Source organism: Haliotis asinina, chromosome 6 (genome assembly GCF_037392515.1).
Source record: "Haliotis asinina isolate JCU_RB_2024 chromosome 6, JCU_Hal_asi_v2, whole genome shotgun sequence".
Lineage (NCBI taxonomy): Eukaryota > Metazoa > Mollusca > Gastropoda > Lepetellida > Haliotidae > Haliotis > Haliotis asinina.
Genome location: NC_090285.1, coordinates 24,820,919 through 24,836,060, shown reverse-complemented (window position 1 = coordinate 24,836,060; position 15,142 = coordinate 24,820,919). Strand labels below are relative to the sequence as shown.

The window sequence follows — 15,142 nt, the reverse complement described above, 5'->3', positions numbered from 1 at the left end:
TGCATTGAATTAATTTAAACTATAGGTGTGTGGTTAGATAAAACGTTTGAAAGACTGTTAGACATCTCATCAACTTCAGAGGTAATAATCTAGAATGCTACATGCACCTTCTGGCAGAGTTAGCGTTATCAGATAATAGCCATAGAAAAAAGTGTCGTCAACTGCACATTGACATCATTTGCCCTCTCTACGGAAGCCTAATGTTGCGTTATTGGTATCGTACTTTGTAAACTCGAAATTTATCCATATTTCAAGTATCTGTCTATGGTTTCCGAAATTTCGGCTTTCTTACTTTGGTCATATTTTCGTAATTTCTATCAATGCCTCGATAGTGTAGTTTGTTTCAGGAACTAGAAATTTAGTGAAGGAAATTAAAGTTAGGGCAACATTACTGAAATAACGAAACTGTACTTTCTGAGATCATATCAAGATCAAGATAGGCCTTCGACCCATAAGCATAGTATTATAATGACAAAAGGGTCATAACATTGAGAAATTAGTTGCCAGAAGACATCTCTTCTATCATATCAACGAATGTAATTATGATATGGCTAATTTTACAGGAACAGAGTCGTCTTTACGCGATAAAATCTGTTAAGTGGTTTCCTTGTTGGATGACACACATATTTCTGTGGAATATACTCCTTCCCAAGATTGACACATGCATCACGTGTCTATAAGACAGCATATTGACATCAAACGTTGTTCCGTTTGCATTCCGAATGTCGATGGTTGGTCTGTCAGGACGCCCATGCTCACCTCCAGCATCACATTATCCTCACAATGCCATGGACACCACCAAAAACCAAACGATCGAACTATAGCTGATTTCCGCATGACTTGATAACCTGGCGTCCAATGCATACCCATTCTGTCTTATCGCCTTGGTATGGAAACGTGCTTAGAATTTAAGAGAACCCGTTTTGTGTTTTTTAGTCAGTTCCATTACACACAAAAATAGAGGTCACTATGTAAATTACGTCCTACATGACATGGAATGTAGGACTCTCACTCCTTGTGTTTTGCAACTGTTGTCTGTGCAGTGTGAAAGATAATGTCTCTCGGAGTTATTTCTCACTTTACATGTTGCAAACGTATTACTGATCACACTGATCAGAGGTACAATTCTAATACAAGAATAAAAAGAATAAGAATATCAGCATCTGTCACTTTGCTTCACATTACCATTCGACTAGGAGACTGCCATCAGTCTCCATACAGGACGTATGTATCGCTACCACTTGACAAGGAGCATTGTCAGTGCTTTGCCTTCATTATCCAAGAGACTAGCTGTAAACTGAAACCTCGGGGTTACCAAGGGCATCTCAAAACCAGGCAAAATGTTCCTTCGTCGTCAAAGGATAGTCGACCTACAAATGGCACTGACTGTATTATCTTTGAGAAGCATATCAAAATCACAAAGATGTTGTTTGATCAACTGTCAAATCACTACCAAATGCTTCCAATTCTCATGAGCGTTTTTTCAAATCAAAGTGGCTAAGAGCACTCACACAGAGGAGTCAATTACAACTTAACTGATACAGCGTCTCCGGCACATAGGGACATTTCCAGAGTCATGATTCATCTCCCAGCACCATTACACAAACAGTGCTGTGCAGTCAAAATATCTTTGAAGAAATATTCATGATGGCATTTGCATTGACACCCAGCTAGTTAGTCGACCATCAAACCGTTGGGATCAGCAAAAAGCAGGATATTGATCAGCAGACAAATGAAACAGTTTGGCAGTTCGAGGCAGTACTGTTAGCATTAATCCATTTGGCACAAATTCCTCCGCCATACTTGACCCTTCTTTGATAGCTGTGTAGGCTGTCGTCGTTGTTGTTGTTTTTGTTTCCTTGTTTGTTTGCGTATGTGTTCATGTTTTGAATTTGTTTTACGGTATTTTAGGGGAGATGCCTAAGCTGATTTTATACCTATACCGACGGCATTATAAAATAGAACTAGGCACAGTAGTGGTGCCAGGATTCGCTGTCCTAAATAGGCAGTCATGACGAGGAATGTTCAGTAGTCAAACCTGTTGCATATTTATTGCAGTGAACTATACGTCACGTTTCAGGTCTTTCTATGGTCACTGGTCACCAGGTGTTGCATTGGTCACCAGTTGAAGATGGGAGATACAATATGTTTTACATGATTTTTTCAAAATTGAGAAAATTTGCCTCGATGCTGGTGCCATGGGAGAATCTGGTAGAATAATTAATTTCAATTTTTCTGCTGGAGTTTATCATCTGGGTATCATTGATGCTGCAAGTTGGATATCCACTTGTTATTAGCATTGTCTTTATGATACTCCATGGTGGGTGGGAAGGTCGGATGATGAACAAATATGAATTAAACATGGAGTTCCAAACACACCTCAAAAGGACAAAATGCACCCGTCAACGGCCACCTCCTCGTTGTGGGTGCTGGGTAATGCTGAGAGCCGTTCACCCCCGTTGTGGACCCGGGGGGATATTTGGTCCATCAACCCGTTTGCCGTAGGTTGCGACCCTGTGTCGGTGGAGGACGGGAGTCTGGGGGTTGAGAGCACTTGGGCCTGTAATCGTGTTCCCTTTGCTCAACATACCCCTTCGACCCTTACTTCACCTAGACGGGTTGTTGAATGGGCCCGGTTCAACCAAACGGCTGGTCATGCCAAGCCCTGTGTATGGACTGGATATGTGGAATTGTTTGATTTTCGGACTTGGCCTTATTATTACAGTGACATTATTTGGATTTTGAAATATGATAATATGTACTTGAATTTTGCCTAGAGTGGCTCATGGGCCAATCTGGTGGATTAGTTATTTATAATTCTTCCGCTAGAGTATATCATCTGAGTATGCTTGGTGCTGCAAGTCGGAGACCCACGTATGTTTGGCATTGTCCTTAGGATACTCCGTGGTGGGTGGGGAGCTCAGATGATGAAATCTAACTAACTAAACATTGCTTACGAAACCCCTCAAAAAAGAGCAAACGTCAACTTGATACTGATCCCGCTGAAACTGACCACAGACTGCCCAACTCAATTGATTACTGGCCACGTTTTCTTGACTATTGACAAGACCCCTTTAAAGGTGAATCCTTTTGCCGTAGCTAAAGGTATACAAGGCATCGCCGGTGATGTTAAAAACATTAGGCGATTACGCCCCGGTGCCCTTCTGGTTGAGTGTCCAAACAGGCAGCAAGCCACCAATCTTATGAGCACTAAATCTTTTGTCGGCATTCCAGTTACGATCTCGGCTCACAAAACACTTAACACGAGCAAAGGAATTGTCAGGGACCGTGAACGTTTGTTTGCTGACATGTCAGAACTTGACATCGCCTTAGAGATGAAGGATCAAGGTGTCCCTCATGTCAAACGTTTTACAACCCGTAGAAATGATGCTACTGTAAACACAAATACATATTTGTTCTCTTTCTCTTCTCCAATGCAAATGTTCCAAAATCACTGAAAGCAGGATACTGTAACATCATCGTTGAAATGTACATTCCAAACCCTCTTCCATGCTTCAAATGCCATAAGTTCGGCCTTGGGCTTCATAACTGCACATTGTCTGTTGTTTGTGCTCACTGTGATGAAAAGACACATACAACAGAAGATTGTGACAGTAGCGTTAAGAAATGTACAAACTGCACTGGTGCTCATTCATTGTTTTCTAAAGAATGTCTTGTTTGTAAGTATCACATGGAGATCAACAAACTAAAATCCACCCGAAACATTAGTTTTGCAGATGCCAAAAACTGGTCCTAAGTTCTGAACCTAAAGAAAGCATGCTTCCATGCTTCCGTCAGAAGCAAGTATAACAAAATCAACCGCAAGCTGTCAAACTGACTTGACCTGGATTACATCAGAAGCTCCTCTGAATATTTTCACCTACAATATCTGCTCAAACGCCAGAGTCACTTTCGTCTCAAATCCTATCAGTAGCATTCTCTTGTCATGAGATATCTTCTCAGTCAACTCCAAATCCCCGGAAACCGTTAAAACTAAACCTAAAAGGCCAGATCCTTTGAAAAAAGTGGCAGAGCCCCGAAAGGGTCACAAAACAAAATTCAGTTGTTTAACAAATATGGGTCTCTCGAGGACATGGACGTTTTCAACGTTTCTGAAAACGTCCATTCAAGGGCACATAGCTTGTCGCCCTCCAAAACAGTGCGGGATAAATCCCCAATAAATCCCCCCCCCCCCCCCAAAAAAAAAAGATAGTTTATTCCAATAATATTGTACAGTGGAACTGCAGATGATTGAGGACCCATTTACATGAATTACAGCTATTAGTCCCAGATTTTACACCTTCAGCGATATGTCTCCAAGAGACATATTTATAACAAACAGATACATTTGAATTTCGTCCTTTTAATGCATATCATCGTTTTTCACCTACGGGTGATATGGCCACTGGCGGATCATCCATTCTAGTCAGACAAAACGTTATTCAAAGCCAGTTCCACTTATTACTAATATGCTGGCTGTGGCAGTGAGAATTACTTTACATGTCGCGTTTACGCAATACTCTCTCTATATTTCGCCGTCTTCGACGTTTGCCAAAACTGATGTTCAAGTTCTATATGACCAACTCCCGAAGCCCTGTTTTATAATGGGAGATTTAAATGGGCACAACCCACTCTGGGGTAGTGTAACTATAAACACTCCAGGTAAATTGTTGGAGGACTGATTTATGTATTTATAATGATGGTTCCAATACATATTTACACCATGGGACAGGGACTTATTCTGCTCTCGACTTGTCACTCACAAATTCAGAACTACTAAATGAATTCGAATGGTCAGTCCACGATGACCTCTGTGGAAGTGACCATTTTCCTACTAAATTAAAATCTGTAACTCCATCTGATGTTCCTCCATCAATAAGGCGGAATTTTAAAAAGGCTAACTGGGCTTTATATGAAACACTGTGTGCTGAAAAACTTAAACCTGAACGTTTTATTGACGTTCCTGATGCTATTAAATGCACTTCTGATGAATTGAACTCTATAGCTGATTAGTGTATACCAAATTCCTCTGCAGTTCCACATATTCGATAACCGTGGTTCGACGACGAATGCAAACAAGCTAGGAAGGCAAGGAAAAAAGCAGAACATTATTTCTATCCTATGGTGCATAATTTAAATAAATCTAAAATTTTAAATGCTAAAGCACCGTATACTTTTAATAGAACAAACGCCAATGTTGGCAAAATTATGTATCTAAAATAAATTCTCGGACACCTATGTCCAAGGTATGGAACATGGTCCAGAAAATTAAAGGTAAAGGTACTATATCTACTGTCCATCATCTTAAACATGGAGATCAGTTACTTACGGATAAATCAGATATCGCAAATAAATTGGGCGAAACCCTCGCCAAACACTCTTCCTCTTCTAATTATTTACCTAAATTCCAGCAATATCAAAGACAACAAGAAAAGAAAACAATTAATTTCAGCTTAGTTATTGGGGACGATTATAATGAAACGTTTTCTATTCATGAAATCCATACTGCTCTTGATCAACCTCATGATACTGCTACAGGAGCTGATAACATACATTATCAACTCCTGGAGCATTTACCAGAATCCTGCCTAGAAACTCTTTTTTGATGATGATATATGGACATCGGGTAACTTTCCTCCCTCATGGCGTGACGCCATAGTAGTACCAATACCTAAATCTGGACGTGATCATACGGATGCGTCCAATTTTCGACCTACTTCACTAACTAGCTGTGATTGCAAGACCATGGAACGCAGGATAAATAATCGACTTGTTTGGTACTTGGAAACTAATAACCTTATCAAAGATATACAATGTGGTTTCCGTAAAAACAGAAGTACAGTCGATCACTTAGTGCGTTTGGAATCATTTGTGAAAATGCGCTGACTAATAAACAACATGCTGTGTCTTTCTTTTTTGATCTTGAGAAGGCATATGACACTACTTGGAAATCAGGCATTTTAAGAGATTTACATGATTTCGGTATGCAAGGTCGTTTGCCTCAATTCATAGCAAACTTTTTAAATAATAGGCAATTTCAAGTCCGCGTGGGCTCTACCCTGTCTGATCATTACAATCAGGATCAGGGTGTTCCACAAGGCAGTATTTTGTCTGTTACTCTTTTTAGCATCAAGATCACCCGCTTATCTAAAGTTTTAAATGATTCAATTGATGGATCGTTATTTGTGGATGATTTTAATATTCCTTGTCGTGGTAAAAATATGCATACTATTGAACGGCAACTGCAGCTGTGTTTAAATAAAATGAATATAAGGTGTCTTGAAAATGGCTCTAAATTTTCTAAATCCAAAACTAATTGTATACACTTTTGTAGAAAATATAAACCGCATAAAGATCCTGAACTCTTTCTAAATGGATCTCCCATAAAAGTTGTAAAGGAGGTCAAGTTCTTGGGGGATAAGTTTTGACTCACATTTAACGTTTGTACCACATATCAAATCCCTCAAAACTAAATGCCTGAAGGCACTTGACTTGTTGAAAGTCGTTTCAGATTCTAAGTGGGGAGGGGATCAAGTTACCCTCCTGCAGCTTTATCGATCACTGATCCGGTCAAAACCTGATTATGGCTCCATTGTATGTGGTGGAGCCTGTAAAAGCAACCTAACACTTTTAGATTCTGTTCACCATCAAGGTGTCTTGGCTCCTTTCGAACTTCACCTGTTGACAGCCTTGTACGTTGAGGCTGATGAACCATCTCTTGAGCAGCGACGTATAACACTATCTTTACAGTATGTAACAAAAATATATTCCAGTGAGTCATACCCTGCATATAACTGTGTTTTCAGTTCTCTATATAAGGATTTATACAAAAAGAAATCTTCTCTTGTTCCGCCTCTTGGTTTAAGAATTAAACTATTTCTTTCTTCAGCCGGCATTGACCTGGAATATATAGCTCCTTCCCGTCTTCTGTCTTCTCCTCCTTGGCAACTGGTGAGGCCCCAAGTGGACCTAACATTAACTACATTTAAAAAATCAGAAACTAATCAATTGCAATACAAACAAGAAAATAATCAATTAAAACATAGATATACCAATTATAAACCCTTATTTACAGATGGGTCCAAGGACGGTGGCACAGTGGCTGATCAAAATACCATGCTTCCAGGTCGTATCAGAAGGTTTCTCATGATCAAAGAAGACTGATACAGCATGTTGTAACAGGGGTGTGAATAATATCCTGTCGTACAAGTACAGAAGACGCTCTAGTGATCTAATCATCCGAAGGTGGGAAATGATGATAGGCTGTAAACTGGCGTAATGTGAAAGTATTCGTCTGTTTCAGATACGTTTCTTGCAAACAGCATGCCGATGGCGTTAGATCCTGGACTAATAGCTGTAGTTCATTAAAGTTAGTCCTGAGATCTCTACAATTCCACTGCACGATAGTAGTCAAGTGACATATTTTTAGGTGTTTTCGGACCCTTCATGTCCTCAGGTGATACGTATGTATTAAATATTTGGATTGATTCGTACCTCTCCCGCTAATCCGTTGACACCTTTTTGTCTTATCCGGGCTTTCCAAAATCAACCTTCGTGGCCAATGACCAATAGAATCACAAGGCTGCTGTTCTCCATCATCATCAAGTGGTCGTTTTGTCCTTTTAGTGAGTGAGTGAGTTAATATTTAACGTCACATCGGCAATATTTCAGCCATATCGTGACGAGAACATTTAACACTGAAATAGATTATATATATTTCATAAATAAACCTGTCAGCAAAGGACAGTAAAACAACTAGAATATCACAGTTACAATTTAAAACCAATGTGGAAAGTTAATACTAATATCACTATTTGGACAACACAATATAAAACACGGGCTATATATCACCAACGACAGAAGGTAGATCACCATACTAGGGACCATGGGGACTTGGACCCTAGCTGGATTTACATCATCCCTTCAGCCGTTAACAATTCAGGAAATCTAGCCATAAATTACAAACACAGGTATTCCACGATTAGAAACAGGGGAATGTTTTGATGCACTTCATAATAATAATAATAATAATTTTACAGTGCTTTAACCCTTCTCGAGGATACAGCCACTAACACTCTAAGTTACTAATTCAAACTTCCAAGAATAAAATATTGATCTATTTACAATTCATTTAGCAAAATAAGTCTTTTAAAAATGCAATAATTAAATGAGAGCTAACATTATTAAAAAGATCCTTCAAAGTTCGTGAGTTATCAAATTTATCCCTTGTGATAAATTGCTCATCCGTCGAACTTACTTTACTATTCTGAAATCAGAATTTCGACGGATCGGTAAGCAACCAGGACATTGTGTGTACACACTTTATTGCTGTTTCAGATACTTGAGACTGAACAGGGTCTCCTTTCACAAAGCACTAATGTGATCGTAAATCACTAAGGTAACCTTAGTGCAAAGGGAGTTTAGGTTAACCTTAGTAAAGGTTGCTTCGTGGAAGGACCCCCTGTACCGTAAGTGTATTCACTGGTACATATCGAAAGGCATAAGAAAGGACTCTATGTTTCTAAGGCGGACGAGTGCGATACCACACTCCAGTTTATTGAGACTCTATTTCGTCAGCGTGAGCAGGTTTGTGCGTTTTAATGGACGGATTTCACCTAGAAGTATTATATACAGTGTATAAGGAGCACATCCACAATGCTCCGACTCTTTCACTCAACACTTCACTGACAAATTAAATTACGGTCATAAATGTTATATACTGCAAACTATGATACAACAATTGATAGATTGTTGTTTATCGCCACACAATTTCAGCAAACACTATTTAAGGCTCATGATAGAAGTTTGTCTTCAATAATATAACAAAGTACTATTTATTCTGTGCACAAATGAAACAGAATAAAGAAGATATTTTCACCCATAATAATTTGTCTAATATATGATATTTCAGCTATAAATATCTATCAGCTATCCGGTGATCAACAGCATGAGTATCGATCCACGCAATTAGGATACGGTAATATGTGTCAACCAAGTCAGCGGGCCTGCGCCCCTTAGTCGTCTCTTACGATAAGCGTGGGATACTGAAGACCAATTGTAACCTGGATCTACAGTTGACTCACAAAGTATGGTGATACTGCTCACGGTGCCGATTGTAAAACATGTGACAATACATCACGAAGCCGTAAATGACTTACGAGAGTGAGTAATTGTGAAATGTCGTTGTAGGAATACGTGGCCCAGGCATGACTGATATGTACATAATTAAAAGATGGTGGAGTTTTGAGAATACACATTTCAGACATAATTCACTTGTGATCGTAAATAGTGTAGATGTCATGACAATACACAAGTCAGCCATGATTATCTTATGATCATACATAGATCAGCCATGATTATCTTGTGATCGTACATAGATCAACCATGATTATCTTCTGATCGTACATAGATCAGCCATGATTATCTTGTGATCGTACATAGATCAGACATGATTATCGTGTGATCGTACATAGATCAGCCATGATTATTTTGTGATCGTACAGAGATCAGCCATGATTATCTTGTGTAGTACATAGATCAGCCATGATTATCTTATGATCGTACATAGATCAGACATGATTATCTTTTCATCATACATAGATCAGACATGAATGATCCGTGAGGCGACATTTCGACCACAGCGGCATGAATCACCAGATACTTCTATAAGCGTCGATACTATTTAATATATTTCATATTTTTTTAAAAAAAAATAACACAAATATTCGCTTCTAAAGACTTTTATACCAAAAATATGACCTCTGGTTAAACATGTCAGAAAACATATCACTTCGGAAGATGAGTTCAAAAACGAACCGCGATGGAGGGCTTGCACCTACATACTTTTATGGTTCGCTAAAACACATCCACTAAGGTACGATGACATCATTAAAAGAGGACCTTCTTCACTGTGGAGACATACACGTCATCATTTGGCTTTCTCCGTTGTGGTCCCGCTAGGAACTCAGCCAAGCTCGGCAGAGATGTCACCTTCTTATGAAACTCCTGAAAGACACGGAACATGTATATATTCCTCGAACAATTTCGAAGACAGATGAACACGTATATGGCAACGATCAAAATAATTTCCTGCACGTTTTCCTGATGCTTACTAGGCGTGTTTTCCTTTTGTACTTTGCATGTTTCCTAGCTGTTCATTTCCCACCCATGCATTTTGTACATTTCACGTGTAGTCTTGTTATGCGTGACCCGTGTTCTCCTGATGTACACTGTAAACTGTACACCAAAAGGCTAAACTGACGACCACGTCCACCAGGAAGAGGAGGCAATAACAACATGGAGACTTCAACCCAAAATGGAATAAAAATGTTTACATGCATATGTTGTTCGACAACTTTGTGACAAAACAGTAATCTCAAGCTGGTCAGGGTTTTCTAATTTATAATGTTTCATGCAGACCCACCTGAAGAGACGGGTAATCCTTTAGAGCTTCTATCCCATAGTAGTCAATTATTGTAAGAATTGGCTCCAAGAGGCCAACATCCGCCAGCGACACACGGTCGCCAATCAGGAAACCTGTTCCGTTTTCCTTCAGAACCTGTCAACAGGTAACGTGCCCATTAATATGGCGACATGGTTCATATTCTTCCGTTCGTTTGAATGTTCTTGAAGACAGTGGGTGGCTTATTCCCGAAGCTGTTCAGAAGAAGTAAGTTGTTAGAGATACTGAGAAGACAGTGTCTTGTAGTGAGATCTAGCTGGGGGCATAAAGGTCTGTACAATGCAATGGCGGCCACATTCGATAGGCAACGGAAAAGGACGAGCTGGTTTTGGCTTCGAACATCAGTTTAGATTCATTTTAATTCAGCTTCCTTTACACTTTATTCCCAATTTGGCTTTGCCACGCTGCTCGCCAGGTTGCAAAATATCATAACCATGTGCGCTTACCTTATCAAATATTGGCAGGTAGCGGGGCAAACTTTTGGCAGAGGCCTTCTCCAACACCTCCTTAATATCCACAAACACAGCTGTATAGAAAGCCGACATGAAGTCACGCGAGCCTTCGAACAGCTCATTTATTCTGGAAAGAAATGTTACTCATTCTCAGAACCAACCAAACTCTGTCTATTCGGAATGCGTATCTACCTCAGGGCCATGAACTACAATTAGAGATAATGAATTGTGAGGCAATAGTTTACATATGGGTGAACATATAGAGAATAGTACAAAAGTTCATGATCGGTTTTACTCAAGGGGATTGAAGAAAAGTACAAAACTTCATGATCGGTTTTACTCAAGTGGATTGAAGAAAAGTACAAAACTTCATGATCGGTTTTACTCAAGGGGATTGAAGAAAAGTACAAAACTTCATGATCGGTTTTACTCAAGGGGATTGAACATTTCTTACAGATGTTTAGTCACATCACTAAAATCTGCAACTGCACAAAGCTAAAGATGTTTTAGGGGGATAGTCGTCTTAGTAAGGTGATTCGTCCCTTAGGAATCGCATCCCTTACGTTCGGCAGAGCCCAATGACTGATGTGTCGAATCCCGGTTATTGTTTCTGTGTTTGTTGATACCATATTCATGCTCGTGGCAACACTGCAGTGAAGGTCTGATGACTCAAAAACTTGGGATTATTCTCTCACAACCACAAAGATGGCCCTTCGTGATATTACTGGAATACTTATGAAACCAGTGTTGAACACTCACAGTAAGTAATGCATTTAACTTAATACAATTACTTCAGTGCTTGTCAGAATCGGATGTATACCTGCAGATATATCCTGCACATTGGTTTGGGATGTTAAGTTCTACCATCAGAGTTAATAAGTAAAATCTGCAATAGTAGGGAACGAAACCACTGAGATTTCTACTAGAACACAGGACCAGTGAGTGGACAATGTTGAGTGGCCTTGTCTGTACGTCACTTGAAAGTATAGTATGTAGTGTTACTTAACTATAAACTCAAAATTCACTTTTCTCCTATGACCAGTGCAAAATTATTATTTAAAGGTCCTGATGCATTTTTACTAGTCAGGGGCCACAGGACCAGCCTATATTTCGCACACTGCACTGGTTCGGTCTTTCTGTGCACACGGGCTTGCGGTGATGCAGCTGGAACGCTGCTAAAATTCTCTTTTAACCAATCCGTCTCCTTTATTTCATTTTTCACACAGTTACTGTTACATGAAGCGTCATACGCTCATTTACTATATTTTATATTTTTTTAAGTTCTGACGTACCTGGCCGTCTCCTCGAGTGATGACCCCAGCAGCCCTTCTTTACCTGCTATGTACCGAATAATGGCCCCTGTCTGAACCAATCTCAGACCGTCTATCTCCAACATTGGCACTTGTGAAAACAGGAGGAGCCCATCTGAACATGAGAAAGGTAAAATTACCATATCGTGACATAGCAATCATGTATCCATTACTACGCTTAAGTACGGGTGAAGGTCACGTGTTATTTGCTGATATATAACAAAAACGTTGCGAAAGTGAGGTAACCCCAACATAGGCATTTGTGAAAACAGCAGAAGACCATCTGAACATGGAAAAAGTCCATGATGCTACTGGTTTCATTCCTGTATCCCGCAGTTTGTGACTAGATTTTCATCTATACTTCAAATAACCCCATGATCACATGACCTGAAACAATCTACGTTGACGTAAATAGGGGTGAGTTCGTTATCATTTCATAATAGCCCAAACATGTTAATCTGACGTGCAAAAAGGTTACAGTGGGAACACACACACACACACACACACACACACACACACACACACACACGCACGCACACACAAATGCACACACACAGATACGTACCAGCTAGAAACTGTTGCTATTTGCGTTGACAAAGGCATATTGCTTACCTGATCTCCATTTTTCAATCTGCTCTCTTTCTGTGAGCAACTCTTCTGTGAACTAAACAAAATGAATGGGTACATAGGACATGTTGAACAAGTCTTTTTGTAGAGGCATTGATAGTGATGCATTTATAATGATTTTGCTCAAGGATAGACCAATATGGAGTGAAAGGTGCAGGAAGGTATTGTGGTGTTATAGTAGCTCGTTTCATTTAAACACCTTGACAATTACAGTTTGATGTATTCGGACATACAAAGCTTAAGAGAAAAGTTAAACATCACTCTTATTTTGCTCAACTAGACAACAGTGAGTTAATGAGGTTATTTTTACGTTACATTCGGCAATATTGCAGTCATATGACGACGGTCTGTATATAATCGGGTCTGGACTAGACAAACCGATGATCAACGACAACATCGATCCACGCTACTGGGATACGCAACTAGGCAATAATGAAACTACACTATTAACGGTGCTGTGGGTGAGAGTCACAATAATCCTACACTGACGACAACATAGGACACTTACACATCATCGTGGTGTAAACGTGAAAATGAACTGCATCAAACTTTCTGAAAGTGGAATCTTGGCGTGGCTGAGGTCTTGCTACAGGCTGCGTAAAGCTCATTAACTCCCACAATCAGCCCTAGTGAGATGACGCCCGCAGTGAGTGCCACATGTCCCGGTTGATTGTGTATTACTGCAATACTTTCCATTTGTTTCTGAACGTTATCGGCTACAGTTTCTCTTTTTGGTTTAACAAATTACAGATTTTTCACTCTCTACGTTTTGTACCCCTTATCAGAGGGGTACTCAAAGTGCGCAGTCTAAACTACCAGTTGTCCGACTTCCATTTTTTGTGGAAGTCGCGGTTGGTGAGCGGGTTAGGCGGCTGACTTTGTGTATTTTACTAAGAAAGTGAAATCCCAAATATGACACGTGTTTTGTAAAATAATTCAACAAAACGAAAACTTAGATTGTCCCTAAGGGCATATCTTTGATCGGTGCTTTTTGTAAATTTAGAATTTCTTTATACCTTTGAGTTAGCAGTTTTTAGTGATCTAAAGATAACGATTTGAGTGATTCGTATTATCTGTTTGTGAAAAATATTCAGCTCTTCGTAAAATGTGTTCCATATCTCACCTAAAATGTGCATAGCATTGTAAGTACATTTAGTCATGTGATTTAGAAATATATTTATAATAAATGTCCAGCGTGATTGTCACGTGATACTTAAATGTATTTCATTTATTGTACTCTAGACTATGAAGCCCATATACACAATGAATTGTGTTCTGTTTTGTGAAATAATTCAACAAAATTATTCCAAAACGTTGATTGTTTGTAAGGACAATGCATGTGTTTATTGTGATCTCTTGTATATGTTTCAAACGACCTCGTTTGAGACAATCTCGTGTGTGTTTGTGATCCATATTTCACAGGCAACACTGCTGTTGCGACACCCGCGTACAGTACACGTGGACCATGACATAAACATTCATATTCTGTAAATTTCTACTCTTTGTGACATGAGTGACAACGCGCATATGTTCTGTCGAACAGAAACATAAATGTCTCGATACCATCTTCATGACATTTGAAGGTTAAAGTGCACATGGTTGATATGACATGTGATCCCATTTGAATCAAGTGCACCGGTGCACATACACACACACACAGACACACACACACACACACACACTACTAGTAGTAGTATCTTACCTTGATACCGCATGCGGCCAGGGTCAATCGTACTATTGCTCCTTTTCCACGTCCATCAAAATAATATAGTTTAGGGGCTGCCATCGTTGCGATCGGTCGGCAAGTGCGCACTGACTAACGATAGTTGTTCTTTAAAGGTCAAGGACGGTGTGAGAGGGATGGCTCCAGAGACTGGAGGCACAGCTATGGCCAATAGTGTTGGTGTAGGGAAACTGGATCACAATACTACGTGTGTACACATGCACGAATTCTGGGATCGATGGGGACAGCCTGTCCTTCAACGACGGTCCTGTACGGTGTAGATGGAAATTGTTACCTGTGATGTAACTAGACGGGGTTAAAGTTGTCTCGTCTCTGCTTCTAACAGGTACATGGTGTACGTGTTGTGATACCATAAGAAGCTGAGATAAATAAGGGATTTCATTTCCCGGAGGCCTATCTATACATGTTTTCCCCAATCTATAATCCCTAAGGAAAACAGTGCTCATAGCTTAGTATATGTGTGGGGGGTTTTGCCATTTTAGTGTACACTTCTAATTGAAAAATTGTAAATTCTCAAAACCCCGAGAACGTACGCGTTCCTTTGATT

General features: G+C 39.7%; 1 protein-coding gene across 1 annotated transcript; it reads right to left on the bottom strand.

Annotated features, from left to right (window-relative positions):
* Positions 1-9,724: 9,724 nt before the first annotated feature.
* On the bottom strand, positions 9,725-14,867 carry LOC137286442 (glutathione S-transferase 3-like). The gene is made up of 6 exons (XM_067818313.1): positions 14,554-14,867; positions 12,837-12,888; positions 12,207-12,339; positions 10,909-11,041; positions 10,424-10,558; positions 9,725-10,005 (listed from the first exon to the last, which is right to left on the bottom strand). Exons 1-6 carry the CDS (start codon positions 14,635-14,637, stop codon positions 9,889-9,891), a joined length of 654 nt encoding a protein of 217 aa, XP_067674414.1. The 5' UTR covers positions 14,638-14,867; the 3' UTR covers positions 9,725-9,888.
* Positions 14,868-15,142: the final 275 nt, after the last annotated feature.